The following is a 13,749-nucleotide window of genomic DNA, read 5'->3' on the forward strand; positions in this document are numbered from 1 at the left end:
ACACACTGTATAATTAATCAGGTGTTTGATTGCGCGTAAATCACACAGAGAGATGCGGAGAATGCTGAGAGAATGTTTCTTTAAGACCCATTACCTCCCAATCCGACAGAAGGGGGAGTCTGTGGTAAAGTGGCGTATCGTCTCTCTCCTCTCCTCTCTCCTCTCCTCTTTCCTCTTCTCTCCTCTCCTCGCCGTTTACATGTGGAGAAAAAAGAGAAAAATAGTCCAGTTTTGGATGAGTGGCACGGACACCGAGGTGCGATCCTACGAGGTGATGGACCTATAAGGGATATTTAACATCAAACATGGACACTACAGGCTAACCCGCGATGATGACTGCTGTGGTAAGGGATGCAACTTCACACACCGCCCCATCGCAACCCAGTTTCCATTGAGAGAGAGAGAGAGAGAGGGGGAATAATGGAAGATGCATGCACTAATGTGATAAATGCATAACAACATTGTGTTGTGCAGGATTGAGGAGGGTTTGCATGTGGAAGAGGATGGATGAAGGCTACTATTTGACTATAGATGCTTATATATGTGAGGTAGACTATATGCATCGCTCGGTGCCTATGTCAGTGTCAGGCATTGACAGGTGTGTTGGCAGCACGATTTATTCAGGGCGCGCTTGCTCGCTTGCATACAGTGTGGGGAAGATGATGAAGATGATCACTGTATATTGGCCTTACTATGTGTTGCTTGTAATTAATCATGGCTGTAACTAAGCTCTGGGAGCTTTGTAGTCCAACCCCCCCTTCAGCTCGCCTCCCTGCTGTCACTGTACTAGGGCCTATATCTATATGGAGTTGCTTATAATAATAATTCTATAGAGAAGAAGATGAAGAAGGCCCTTTACTGAAAATGTGAGATGTGAATTTTTTTTTTTTTGGCCCATCCTCCTCCTGCCTGACGTGATGCTTCTTTCCACACAGTCGGATCTCGAAAAAGATTCATCCTATAATGCGTTTTTACGCGCGAAGAAGTGACACAATTTAGAGATCCCACTCCTGTAAGCTTTTTTTTTTTTTTTTCTACTATAAGAATGTAGATCTGCGCGTGCGTGCGCGCTCGCGTGCTGCCTCTCATCATCATCGACTGGTCTTTCCTCCTCCATACATACATCCAGAAATGGAGGTATAGCCTCACAGACCTGTCATCTGGAGAGGAAGGAAGGAAGGGAGAGAGAGAGAGCCTCGTCATTTCCCCATTAGCCCAGTATGTGTGCCGTGCCGTGCCGTGCCATGCCAAATTAAAGCGCGTTATTAGTCCAGATCCTGGTGCTTTTTTCTTCTCCCCTCTATACCCAGCTGCCTGACAATCACTTATCGATTCTAATGATGCGTTTCTTGGCCAGGGGGGTAACTATTTCATGGTATTAGGATGGAGGGATGATGTAGGGCATTATTATAAGCTTTTATGGAAATGCAAAATGTTCTCTCACTGTGCTTTAACATGTAACAGGATGTAAAAAAAAAAAAAAGCCAGTTCTAATTGTGGTGCTGTGGGAGCCTGCAAACCTCTCCACCGCCCCAGTGTCTGGTGGAGGAGAGCTGTTTTTACTGCTCCCTCTCTCTCTCTCTCTCTCTCTCTCTCTCTCTGTCTCTCTCTCTCTCACACACAAACACACACAAGGCTATATGGCATTTTCCCATTTTTTTAAATTTTTTTTGGGAGGCAGGGAATATTTAGTAACATGATACACTACGCCTAATTGGGGGGCCTTGTCCTAATTGGACACAACCAGATACTGTAAAGCCAAGTCTGTCCACTCACAGGGTGGGCGAGCTGGATTCAGTGTGACTGTGTATGATAATGATGGTGATGATGATAATAATGATGTGGGCAATCGTAATATGAAAACACCCCCATGTGCACACACACACACATAATCGATTTCATTGTGGTGACACTGTGACATGAGCTCACCCCCCCCCCAATGACTCTAATGCAGCTGCTTGATAATGTACTGTTAGCTCTACATTCTTATTATCACCGGCTCATTGTTTTCAAGCCGCCTCTCTGCCAGTCCCCCCATGCTCGTTTCACTCATTTCTATGGCGGCCACAATGGCAACTATTCAACGAAAAGGTCTCGATAATGCTCGTAAAGCTGTAACGTTATGGCACGATAACAAGCCTACAGTGTCATTTTGATGCACTAGACATGTATTTGTTTTCTAGTTTATCTCTCTCTCTTCCACACACACACTCATAAACACACACTGGGTCCTGAAGCCCAGTGACCTCACAGCTGACGCTTCAGTCAAAACTGCAGGCTGCACAGTTATGTTTACTGAATCAGGACTCCAGCGACGAATGCTTTTGTCTCTCCTCGTGTGACACAGTAGGAATACAGTGAACTATTACTGTACAATATATACAGTTAGTCTGCACTGCAGTAATTACATTATCCTGTTTTCTGTTGCCCATGCTGAGCTAATGAAGAGCTGCTGGTAATGACGATGAGTAATTATCCCAAGATGAGTGGCTGGAAGTTTTTCTTACAGTCCACCTTGTATACTTCAGCGGGAGTATTTCAGGTGTTTCAAGGTCTTGAACCGAGTGGATTTCATCAGGATATTTGAGATCACAAAGTAGCAATCAGAAGCTGAAACATGTCTCAAATCTAATTTCATTTGGAACTCTTAAACTGTATTTTTAAGGAAATGCCGGTTCAGTCGTGCATCAGCGATTATCCGTCAGTGGCGCGGGGAAGGAAGGAAGTTGGTTTTTAGTGGGACATACGGCGAGGTTGCCAAGTACTCGAGCCAGCTCACCAGCATGAGGAGCTAATTTAGAGCTGTATCAGGCCTCCAATTACCAGCAAGCAGTCCCCATCTTTGGTTCTGTCCATATAATAATAATTTTACGACCACTGACACGACTTGTTTTCGCTGCTGCTCGGCCCCGTGCGCTAAATACGTTTGATTCACAAAATGGATGATTTTAGTTGGACAAAGAGATTCTTTATTGCACTGCCCGGTCTCACTGACGTACAGAAGCCTGCATGGGGCACTAAATCAGTCCAAACCACTTAAAAGTATAAAGGCCAGTGCAAGCCCCTGAGTATTGTAGACTAGGCAGTGAAGAATATGGTAGGAGAGAAGAGAGGGACACGAGGCGCTATAATAATGCTGATTGCTTGAATCCATACCATTTTGGCCCACAGTTTGCAGCATGAGACAGAGGCCTAAAGGTAATTTAAGTTGTGCAGACAATTTACAATAAAGGAAGTTGGGGATGCACCGATCTGACTTTTTCAGTCCCGATACCTGGGCGTCGGGTATCGGCTGATACCAAATACCGATCCAATACCAGTGTTTAATTAATATGCTGTATGCCTCACTGTGTGAAAGTGACTGGGATCGTTCTTTTATGTGTAAGGCAACATCAGGCTTGACTTAGACATTGCTTTCCTAACTTTGTAAAACAAAATGTAACAAATAAATACATAGATATGCATTTACTGAATTGTAATTTATCATTAAATGAATAATCGTACACCAGCAACTTGGTAAAAGATCTTCAAAATGAACAGGAATATACAGTAAATCAAGTAAAATCCTTGTTAATGCTGCAACAAATTGGTCAAAACTTAAACAGATATTAAAATTCCAGTATATAATGAATGTATATAGTGTATAAACATAGAATTGAATTGAGCAGATCGGCTCCATTTTCACCTATACCTGATACCGGTATCGGTGCATCCCTAAAAGGAAGATTGGTGGAGAGAAACCACATATCTGAATCACAATCACATACTTTGTTTTGTTAGAAACATTGAGAATGAGAACAAATTGAAGATGTTGTTATCTTGCTTAAATCATTAAGATTAGCATTTTAACACTTTCATCAGTGCTAAAGTCACACTGATCTCACCAAGATCATAGTGACTGATGCCTTAAAGCAGACCTATTCAATTAGTTTTTTTAGAAGGGCCAGATCAATAAAAAGTGCCAAGGGGCCGGACATTTACATTTCCTGTCTGATCTGCAAAGCTAGGAATTTAAATGTGAAAACAATATTTAATCTTGGTAGGTTTTTGTTTTAATAAACACAATGTTGCATTTAACATAATTTAGTATTCAGTTTGACTCTCCTAAATGCCCTCTGCTTGAACAGCCTGGGTTCAAACTTTTTAAGAAACATTTCTGTGCTTAACAAGGCATTACTAATGGACTAATTAGCCTACTAATAAAATGATGATCTTCTAATAATCAAACAATATAAACACCCATAAACTTAGAATGTCAGCAGGTTACTCAAATAAAAACACAATGATGTTGCTTTTAACAGTCTGTAACAGCGTCAATAGCGTGTGTGGTAACATTGATGAACAGGAATAAACTCTTATTGGAAGAAATTCTTATTATTGTTATTATTTAAAATACTTTTTTTCTAAGGCTATCAATTGATTCAAATATTTAAACGCAATTAATAGCACATTTCTGTGTACCTTAAATGGCGATTTGTCAAGTATTTCATATTCTTATCAACATGGGAGTGGGCAAATATGCTTGCTTTATACAAATGTATGTATATATTTATTATTGGAAATCAATTAACAACACAAAACAATGACAAATATTGTCCAGAAACCCTCACCGGTACTGCATTTAGCATAAAAACTATGCTCAAATCATAACATGGCAAACTCGAGCCCAACAGGCAACAACAGCTGTCAGTGTGTCAGTGTGCTGACTTGACTATGACTTGCCCCAAACTGCATGTGATTATCATAAAGTGGGCATGTCTGTAAAGGGGAGATTCGTGGGTACCCATAGAACCCATTTTCATTCACATATCTTGAGGTCGAGGTCAAGGGAACCCTTTGAAAATGGCCATGGTCATTTTTCCTCGCCAAAATTTAGTTTATGTTTAGAGCGTTATTTAGCCTCCTTCCCAACAAGTTAGTATGACGTGGTTTGTACCTGTGGATTTCTTAGGTTTTGTAGTTTCATATGATGCCAGGATCTATCTAGCTTTCAAATTGAGCCCGCTACAACCTCTGAAAGATCGATTGCGTTAATGCGTTAAAGAAATTAGTGGCGTTAAAACAATTTTGCATTAAAATGCTATTATCGCGTTAAGCCCTGCTTCTTTCATATTCATAAATTATCGAAGGGCCGGATTGAGGTTGTTAAAGGGCTGGATTCAGCCCATGGGCCGCCAATTGAAAAGGCCTGCCTTAAAGCAGCAGTTTGGGAAATTCGCTTTTTCACTTTCTTGCCATGAGTTAGATGAGAAGATCGATACCATTCTTTAACCTGTCCATTGAATATACTCTACAGCCAGCAGTCAATTAGCTTAGCTTAGCACAAAAACTGGAAACAGGGAAACAGCTAACCTGGCTTTGGAGAAAAGAAAACAACAACAAAGTGTAAAAGTTCCAGGTTTTAGTAGTCCTGGAGTTTTGTATCTGAAGTATCGTCACTTTGAGGTTGCGTGACTTCAGGAAGTCACTGCTCCCGGCCAAGAAATAGTCCGGCACATAGCCACCTGTAAAACCACAACTTATAGTTTCACACTTCACATTTTTTTACGGATTAAACAAGCAAGATATAACATGTTAGATATAACATGTAACATGTAATGAGTGAGCTTTAGAGGTGATGGTAGGCACATTTTGTTAACTTTTGACAGAGCCCGGCTAGCTGTTTCCAGTCCTTGTGCTAAGCTAAGCTAACCCGCTGCTGGCTGTAGCCTCATATTTAACGGACACACATGAGAGTGGTATCAACCTTGTTGTCTAACTCGTAGTGAGTTTTTCCAAAAGGCATACTATTCCTTTAACACAGAGAATTTCATGCAGCATTGAAGTTGAACAGTTTTATTCTTCAAGTCGCATGACTACTGTGTGCATGCTACTCAAATGCATCTTTCATTTAATTCACTGTAACCTGAGATCCTAACGGTTCACAGTGGATCCATCCAGAATTCCTAATTTATTGTAAGTGTGATCGCATTATTATGTACTAAGTCAACATATTCCTTATTTTGTCAGAAATGCTAATTGCAAACCATCAGTTGGCATTACTGTCACATTAACTTCAGTAGTCTCAAACTACCAGCTCACTCTTTGCAACGTCCTTTCTCATTTGTTATATGCACAGTGAAGTTTATTGAGGGAGATCTAATGCAGTGCTTGCTCTCTTTTTTTTCAGCTCTCACCCCCGGTGCTGTGAGGAGCTCTGCCGCGTGGACACAATTTAGGAGCCTCGGCCCTCTTTTATCCCTTCCTTCCCCGTAACCCCTTCCCTTCCTCACCCTCCGCCAATCCCAGCCACCCACAGCACGGCTTCCCCGTAGATACTCCTTCCTCTTGCATAACACAGGAACACACAAGCATTCTGATCATACACAATGCAGGTTGGGACTTTGTGAAGGAAAAGCAAAGACGTACAGAGGCAATAAACAAAGGAAGATATGCAGACCAAAGGAATGATATTTTTAGGAAAACTGAAGATGTAAAGATTTATATTTTGTACTTTAAACTTTTAGTACAACCTCATTAAACACCAAGGCATTAACAGAGACATTTTGCACGCACAATCCCCCCGTTTAGTTTTCTTTATTAACTTGACACACACGTCACGGTCTCATGATGATGTGCGAGGTGATGCCCACCATTTCTGAGGATGGGCGAAGTGGGACTGGTGGGGGCCCTTCCTCACCTGCTGGGACCGGAGTCGGAGGCCCCGGAGGTGCGATAGGAGGAGCAGGCTCCAGCGGGAGGGAGGCCAGAAGCGGAGGAGACGAAGGAGGCAGCACGGGGAACCTGGAGTCGTTAATGGTCAACATGCTGACAGAGAGGGAGAGGCTGCTGGAGAACCTGAGGGAGACACAGGACTGCCTGGGCACGGCTCAGCTCCGCCTCCGCGAGCTCGGCCACGAGAAGGAGTCACTCCAGAGGCAGCTATCCATCGCTCTTCCACAGGTACACCTGTGTGTATGTGTGTGTTTACAATCTGTGCGTAGGCGTGTGGAGCAGTCAGCCTAGTTTGGAAGTGAAAGTTTGGCTGATAGAAGTGTGTCCTCCTTGTGAGGTAACATTGTTTATCCTCTGTGCTATCAGTGTCTAGTTATGTACGAGTGCGTTGTGTCATCGTGAAGCGAGCTCATGAGACAGTAAGCCTTTGCAGTGACAGTTCATGCAGAGAGACGCTAGAAAGTGGCTGTTAAATACTTCCCCCACTGCATCTTCAGAGTTTTCCTCACTAATGTCGTTCCTACTAATGCAGAGGGTTTATGTTCCTATCATCTTCTGGCTGTTTAGTCTAAGTTGCATCCGCAATTTCTCCTCTTATTGTGTAATCAGCTTTCATTATGTTTGTTGAACGTGTTGTTAGTGGATGATTAATGATGCTGGAAGATAATATGTTAATGGTTTCAGCTTAACTTAAATTCATATTTTCTAGCAATTCTCTTTAGTTTATTGGGTGAAATTGCTTATTAATAATATCTGGAATTTAAAGATGCATGAACAGCTTTCTTAAGCCACCGGCTCTGAATGTGTGTACTGTGTTTACAGTATGTGTAGTTTGTCGCTGTCTTTTCAGGCACTATGTGTGAGGTCCCTTTATGTTTTCTCCAGCTTTTAAAATATGTCAGCACAAATGACCAAATCCAATTCAGTCAGATTCCTTGTGCACGTTGTGCACGTTGTGCTTTGTGATAAACGCCGTCTCTGACTCGACTGATCCCGTATTAATCCAATATCAAGAGATATTGTTGTTGTCATTATTTCAAGTCAGAGAGGTATTTTTACCAAGTTTTTAGATCTAATTTTGATGTTGAGACAGAAAAGGGACTAGAGGTTTTCAGACTTGCGCTGAACATGGAGCATATTGAGTCACGTCTCATTATTCCTCACACAACACATACTGTAACATTTTCACGTGCTTGTTTACAAGAAGTGGATACACGATCGTAAAAACATATGGAATCAAGTACAATATAATTTAGTATATTGCTCTTCCATTTCTCCGTACAAATTACAAGATAATGACAAAACAACAGCCAAACTAACTTTTTTAATATCACCTCTAGAGCTGAGACAATTAATCAATAAGATGGTTGACAGAAAAATAGTCAGTAACTATTTTGATTCATTGTTTAAGTCAATTTTCAAGCGAACATGCCACACATTCCTTTGTTCTATCTTCTTAGTTGTGAGGATTTGCTACATTTCTTTGTCTAATTTGATAGTAAATTGAATATATTTGTGTTTTTGGACTGTTGGTCCAACAAAACAAGTCATTTGAAGTTGTCAACTTCAGAAATTGCAATGGATATCATGACAATTTTTTGACATTTGATAGACTAACAAGTTCTTTACTTACTCAATCAATATGAAAATAATCATTAGTTGCAGCTAGGCATGGGGCGATATGAAAATGTCATGTCACGATTATCCTGGCTAAACAAATTCATGATATTATCCTGATAATAATCAAAATATGCTTAAAACTCTTAAAATGGAATCACTTTACTTTACATTTTGCTAAGAAACAAATATTTTGATTGCATCACAGATGGGACACACATCTTTTTTTTGTGAAAAATACACAATCAAACAATCTTAAATAAGGTAATCTTAAATCATAAGGTTCCCCTGCATTCATAAAGGATATATTTAAGCATGATAATGTTTTTTTAAATCAGGCTCTATTTTTCACTTCTCTACCATGATAGACTGCTTTTCAAGTCACTCGTGAGGATATTCATGATTATCCCGATAATAGAAATTCACCACGATCTACTTATTGTGAGTGTTTTTTATCACGATCTGCGATAAATCTTATATCGTCCCATCCCTAGTTGAAGCCCTAAATACCAATGCTATTTCAACAAACAATTAAACATTATAAACTCAGTGATGTTAGTATTTGTTAAAGGACTATATTACTGAATTGCATTTGAATGTACAGGTATTAATGATGTTGTGTACAAAACCTGTAAATTGTTATCAATTTGCAGCTAACACATCATTCAAAAGTAAGGCTGCAACTAACATTTAGATATTTAGTATTACGTTCGCTGTCGATTAATCTGTCGATTATTTTCTCGATTAATCGATTAGTTGTTTGGTCTATAAGATGTCAGAAAATCAGTGTTTCCCAAAGCCCAAGATGACGTCCTCAAATGTCTTGTTTTGTCCGCAGCTTAAAGATATTCAGTTTGCTGAATATCAGAGAATTTTTCAAATTTGTTCTAAAAAAATTACACAAACAGATTAATCGATTATTAAAATATTTGGCGATTAATTCAAAAGTTGACAGCAAATCAATTAATCGTTTCAGCTCTAGTCAAAAGCCTTTCAAAATTGTATTTCCTATTTTTACAACACCTAGTTTCCTTACATCATAGAGCAGGGGCTGCAAATTCATTTAAATAAACAGAGGCCAACAGAGAGAGAGTGAGATGAAATAGAAACAATAAGAGGACAAGGGAAGCCAACTGAGAAGCTGACCTCTATCCAAACAAGAAACAATCCCATAAGGCCAAGAGCCAATGGACCCACTGTGTCACCATCTGTATAGATCTGTTTCTGGCTCTTTCGCGTTTCCATCCTCCACGCAAACACAGACTAATTTCATGTCTGCTTTTTAACTGCTTTTGATTCATAATGCAGGTAATCCTGACTGTAAACATCTGCACACCACTGTCTTTCTCATAAACCGCAATTTCCTCTAAGCTGAAGGCTTCGAAGGTGTTTTAAAGACGTAAAGAAATCCACCATAGATTGCACCAGTGTTGTTTAAGAACATCACATACGCTCTCCTGTTTGCACTCCTCTTTAAGCGCTATGCAGGAGTTGCAAACGTATTCCCAGCGGTGTTGTGAATGACATATCGATGCTGTGTTTTTTGGGGGTCTCTCTTGTGCATTCCGGTGCAGAGCCATTGTGTAACAGTGTGATGTAATCCATCCATGAATGCGAGTTCACAGAGGAGGATGAGCGCGAGAGAGGAAGGTGGTGGAAAACTGTGTCAGTGATTTACATGATTGTTATGTAGGTTTACATCACGTACGTCTCCCTACGTTCCTGGTCTCAGGTGTTCCACGCAGTGTGTTTCTGGAGGGTTATGCATATTTTTAGTGCTATGTGTCCATTTATATGTGCTGAGCGCAGCCAACTCCATTTGATTTTCACTAGATTTGCCCGGCCTGAATTATCATTTGCTCCTTTCAAACTCTCATCGCAGCTCGAGCCGGCTGAGCAGACGCCACCACCGACGTTAAACTATTAAAACCATACATTTAAACAGTTTGTTTTCTTTGCCCCTGAACGCAGCTTGTGTGTTCCACAGGAGTTTGCTGTGTTGACTAAAGAGCTGAACGTTTGCCGGGAGCAGCTTCTGGAGAGGGAGGAGGAGATTTCTGAGCTCAAGGCGGAGAGAAACAACACACGTGTAAGATGTTTAGCGGCCATTTTGCTTATTAGCACTGTAACAGCCTCTGTGTTATCTTCCTCACCCATTGTGGTTGTGTGGGTGTGACACTGTTTCATTTGCTTCTGGGGTTTTTTTCCCCCTCCTTCTCTCCCTCTTTCTCCTCCACATATTCCCTTTGTGACTCCTTTTTGTGTCCATATCTGCTTTCCTTATCTCTCCCACTCACTCCTTGTCCCTTTCTGCTACCCGGTTTCTCCTCTCTCATTGTCATTCTTAAAACCCTTCACTCCTCTGCATCTTCTCTGAGCCTTTCCCTGTCTCTTATTCTCTTTCCGTCCTCATCCTCTGTGTCCCCGTCCTTCAAAACTCCCTTTTCCTTACCTCTCTCTGTTCACCTCTTTGCGTTCTCCTGCCATCTCCGTCACTGTCTCCTTCTCCCTTCAACCCGCTCGCTCCTGTAGTTGTTGCTGGAACACCTGGAGTGTCTGGTGTCTCGCCATGAGCGCAGTCTGAGGATGACGGTGGTGAAAAGACAAGCCCAGTCCCCGGCGGGGGTCTCCAGTGAGGTGGAAGTCCTCAAGGCCCTCAAGTCTCTGTTTGAGCACCACAAGGCTCTGGATGAGAAGGTTGGTCCAACTGGTGGCCTTTGCGTTGTAGATCAGGGCCTTATCAAACTGTTAGAAGTGGAATTTTGAAGAGGGTCACGTGGTCATAAACCACAACAAAAGCTTCAAAAACAGACTTTTAAACGCCAGACAGATAAAGTTATCGGCTAGGTAGGGAACATAGTGGAGCATTTAACAGCTTAAGAGCCACATATTTCCCTTAGGAGTTGGTAGGGACCAAAAACAGAGCAAAAAGGAGAGTGAATATTAGATTGACATTCATCAGGTGACCAGAAAACACAATGTTTAATTCATGCTAATGTTGCTCAATATCTGCTGGATGTGTAAATAAATAGGCTGTTTGCTAACATGTTAGCCATATTAGCTTAAAAGGCGATACAGTATGTCAGTATTGTGTTTCTTTTCTTGTTTCTGCTGCCATCAGGTGGACCAAAAAAAATCTGTTATTGCAGGTTTAAGAATAAAAGCTATTGATGCCATTGCTTTTGACTTGGAAATACTCTTAAATTTAAGAAAGATCCAAATGTCTTTTGTCTGTCATCAGGGCTTCAATATGCATTTGTGCTTTTACTCAAGTACTGTACTTAAGTACAATTTGGACATACCGTACTTGTACTTTACTCAGTTACTTACTTTATGCTACTTTATACTTCTGCTCAATTATATTTCAGAGGGAAATATTGTACTTTTTACTCCACCACATTTATTTGACACTAATAGTTACTTTTTACATTAAAAAAAAACACATAATAATATGCTCATATGATTTAATGCAGTAATATACAAAGTATGTAATATCAACTCCAAATTAGGGAACTACAACATTAAAATGCTCTTACACACTTGCTAGTGGAAGGAGCCATTCTGCATGATGATACTTTAAGTACATTTTGCTGATAACACCTCTGTTCTTTTACTTAAGTAACATTTTGAATTCATGACTTTTACTTGTAATGGAGTATTTTTAGACCATGGTATTTCTACTTTTACTTAAGAGATGTAAATACTTCTTCCACCACTGCCTATTGGGGTCTTAGACGGCTGTAGTACAGACACTGACACGCACCTTTTAGCATATGTTTTGGATTGAATGTATCGTATGTATATATATCATTGGTTATGGGTAAGTAATATATATCAGAAAAGGATAATTTAGCTCACCAGATGCAGACATTGCTTTCTCAAGAAGGGTAAATCCTACTCCTGCTCTGAGCATTCATTTGATCATGTGGTACTCTGAAAGGTTCCTCCGACACTTCGTTGCAAGTAAGAGTAAGTTACTTGTTAAATTATTTTCACTCTTACTGAAGAAGTAAGCTCTTTAGAGCGTTCGTAGAAGTTTGATAAATACAGGCATCGGTGAATAAATTCTATCAGCCTCATTGATTGTCTCATCAGGATGATCACAACCAAAATGCTGGAGTGGGATCAACTGGATGACAATGGAGTACACGGAAATTCCTTATACACCTGTTGTCCAGAACTTCTGTAGAGATGTCAGTGTTTTGGCCTCTTATGAACTGCTCTTTCTTTCTTGCGCTTTCTATCAAGCTTATCAGGAAGGTCAAGAAGATGTAATTACTTTGGGAGAGTAAAAGAGCAAATCTGTTTAAGCAAATCCTAATTTGCAAACGCCATGATGGTCAGTCATTGCTCTACCCCACAGGTCCGAGAGAGGCTCCGTGTGGCCCTTGAGAGGGTGTCCGCGTTAGAGGACCAACTTGCAGCATCTTCTACAGAGGTAAAGTCCAGAGCGAATGATTTTCTGTGTCTCAAGGTTATGCTTGAGCTTGGTGTTAAGAAAGAGACATTCATTTGCATCGCCTGTTTGTCCACTTTGTCTCCCCTTTTTCCAGGTAATCTCTTTAAGAGACCAAATTAAAAGACGTCAACAAGGGGTGGACGGCGGGAAAGATGTAAGGGAGGGTTTTATGCATGTTGGTTCCAGTTGTTTTTGTGTATGTGTTAGCGTCCAGAAAGTCCGTAGAAAAGTAGATGTATGGGTACCAACGTGTGTGTCAGTGTGATTTTAATGTAAAGTCTTACTTCATCCACATGTCATTTATTTCAGCGACAACCTCAACTGATTCTAACTGGTTATTTCTCTTCATCACTCTCATTTTTGTTTCTATATTGTCATCATTCCAGCGACTACCCAATGGTCCCTCCACTGGTCTGGAGGATAGCGAGCTGGAGAGACAGCGAGAATCAGAGATCGAGCGGCAGAGAGCTGAACTCTCCCAGCTGAGGGAGAGGCTGGCCCTCATGTGCCGGCAGGTGAGTGTATGCTTCTGTATATCTGTCATGGAGATGTGGTAGCGGGTACATCTTCACATCTTCAAGGGGATATTTCACCGTTTGCATGTGGCATCAGGGTTAAATGTGAAATCTAAGCTGAAATGTTTCAGTTAATATATAACGATTGTATCCATCTGTATGATGGAGTGTAATGAAATTGAGAAATAGTTTGCTGGGTATATGCTGTGTTTGCAATCATGTTAGCTTGATGATGTTTTCACTTTATACCAACAACACAATCAACTTCTAATTTACTATAGATATGCCATCATCTTTGCTGTAGTCAGAAAATTGCTGTTTTAAGGCAAAAATAACTAATAGGTTATAGTTAAGATTAGCAGTAAAGTAAGGGCTGAGATAAGTGCTGAGTGTTAAAGGAATAGTTCAACATTTTCAGAACCACAACGTGTAATTACATTTCAG

At 40.7% G+C, this 13,749-nt stretch overlaps 1 protein-coding gene across 6 annotated transcripts in view; it reads left to right on the top strand.

Annotated features, from left to right (window-relative positions):
* Window positions 1–49: 49 nt before the first annotated feature.
* Window positions 50–13,749, top strand: part of LOC141758856 (liprin-alpha-3-like) — a 107,312-nt gene continuing 93,612 nt past the window's right edge. The window contains exons 1-7 of one of the 6 annotated variants that reach the window (XM_074620609.1): window positions 50–344; window positions 6,170–6,942; window positions 10,319–10,420; window positions 10,864–11,028; window positions 12,695–12,769; window positions 12,885–12,944; window positions 13,177–13,305. In XM_074620609.1, the coding sequence (XP_074476710.1) occupies window positions 6,607–6,942; window positions 10,319–10,420; window positions 10,864–11,028; window positions 12,695–12,769; window positions 12,885–12,944; window positions 13,177–13,305 (867 nt within the window). In that variant the 5' untranslated portion in view covers window positions 50–344; window positions 6,170–6,606. The remainder of the gene's footprint in view (window positions 345–6,169; window positions 6,943–10,318; window positions 10,421–10,863; window positions 11,029–12,694; window positions 12,770–12,884; window positions 12,945–13,176; window positions 13,306–13,749) is intronic. The other 5 variants (XR_012591970.1, XM_074620607.1, XR_012591969.1 and 2 more) reach the window with 5 other exon arrangements.

The sequence above is a fragment of the Sebastes fasciatus genome, chromosome 20, assembly GCF_043250625.1.
Source record: "Sebastes fasciatus isolate fSebFas1 chromosome 20, fSebFas1.pri, whole genome shotgun sequence".
NCBI lineage: Eukaryota > Metazoa > Chordata > Actinopteri > Perciformes > Sebastidae > Sebastes > Sebastes fasciatus.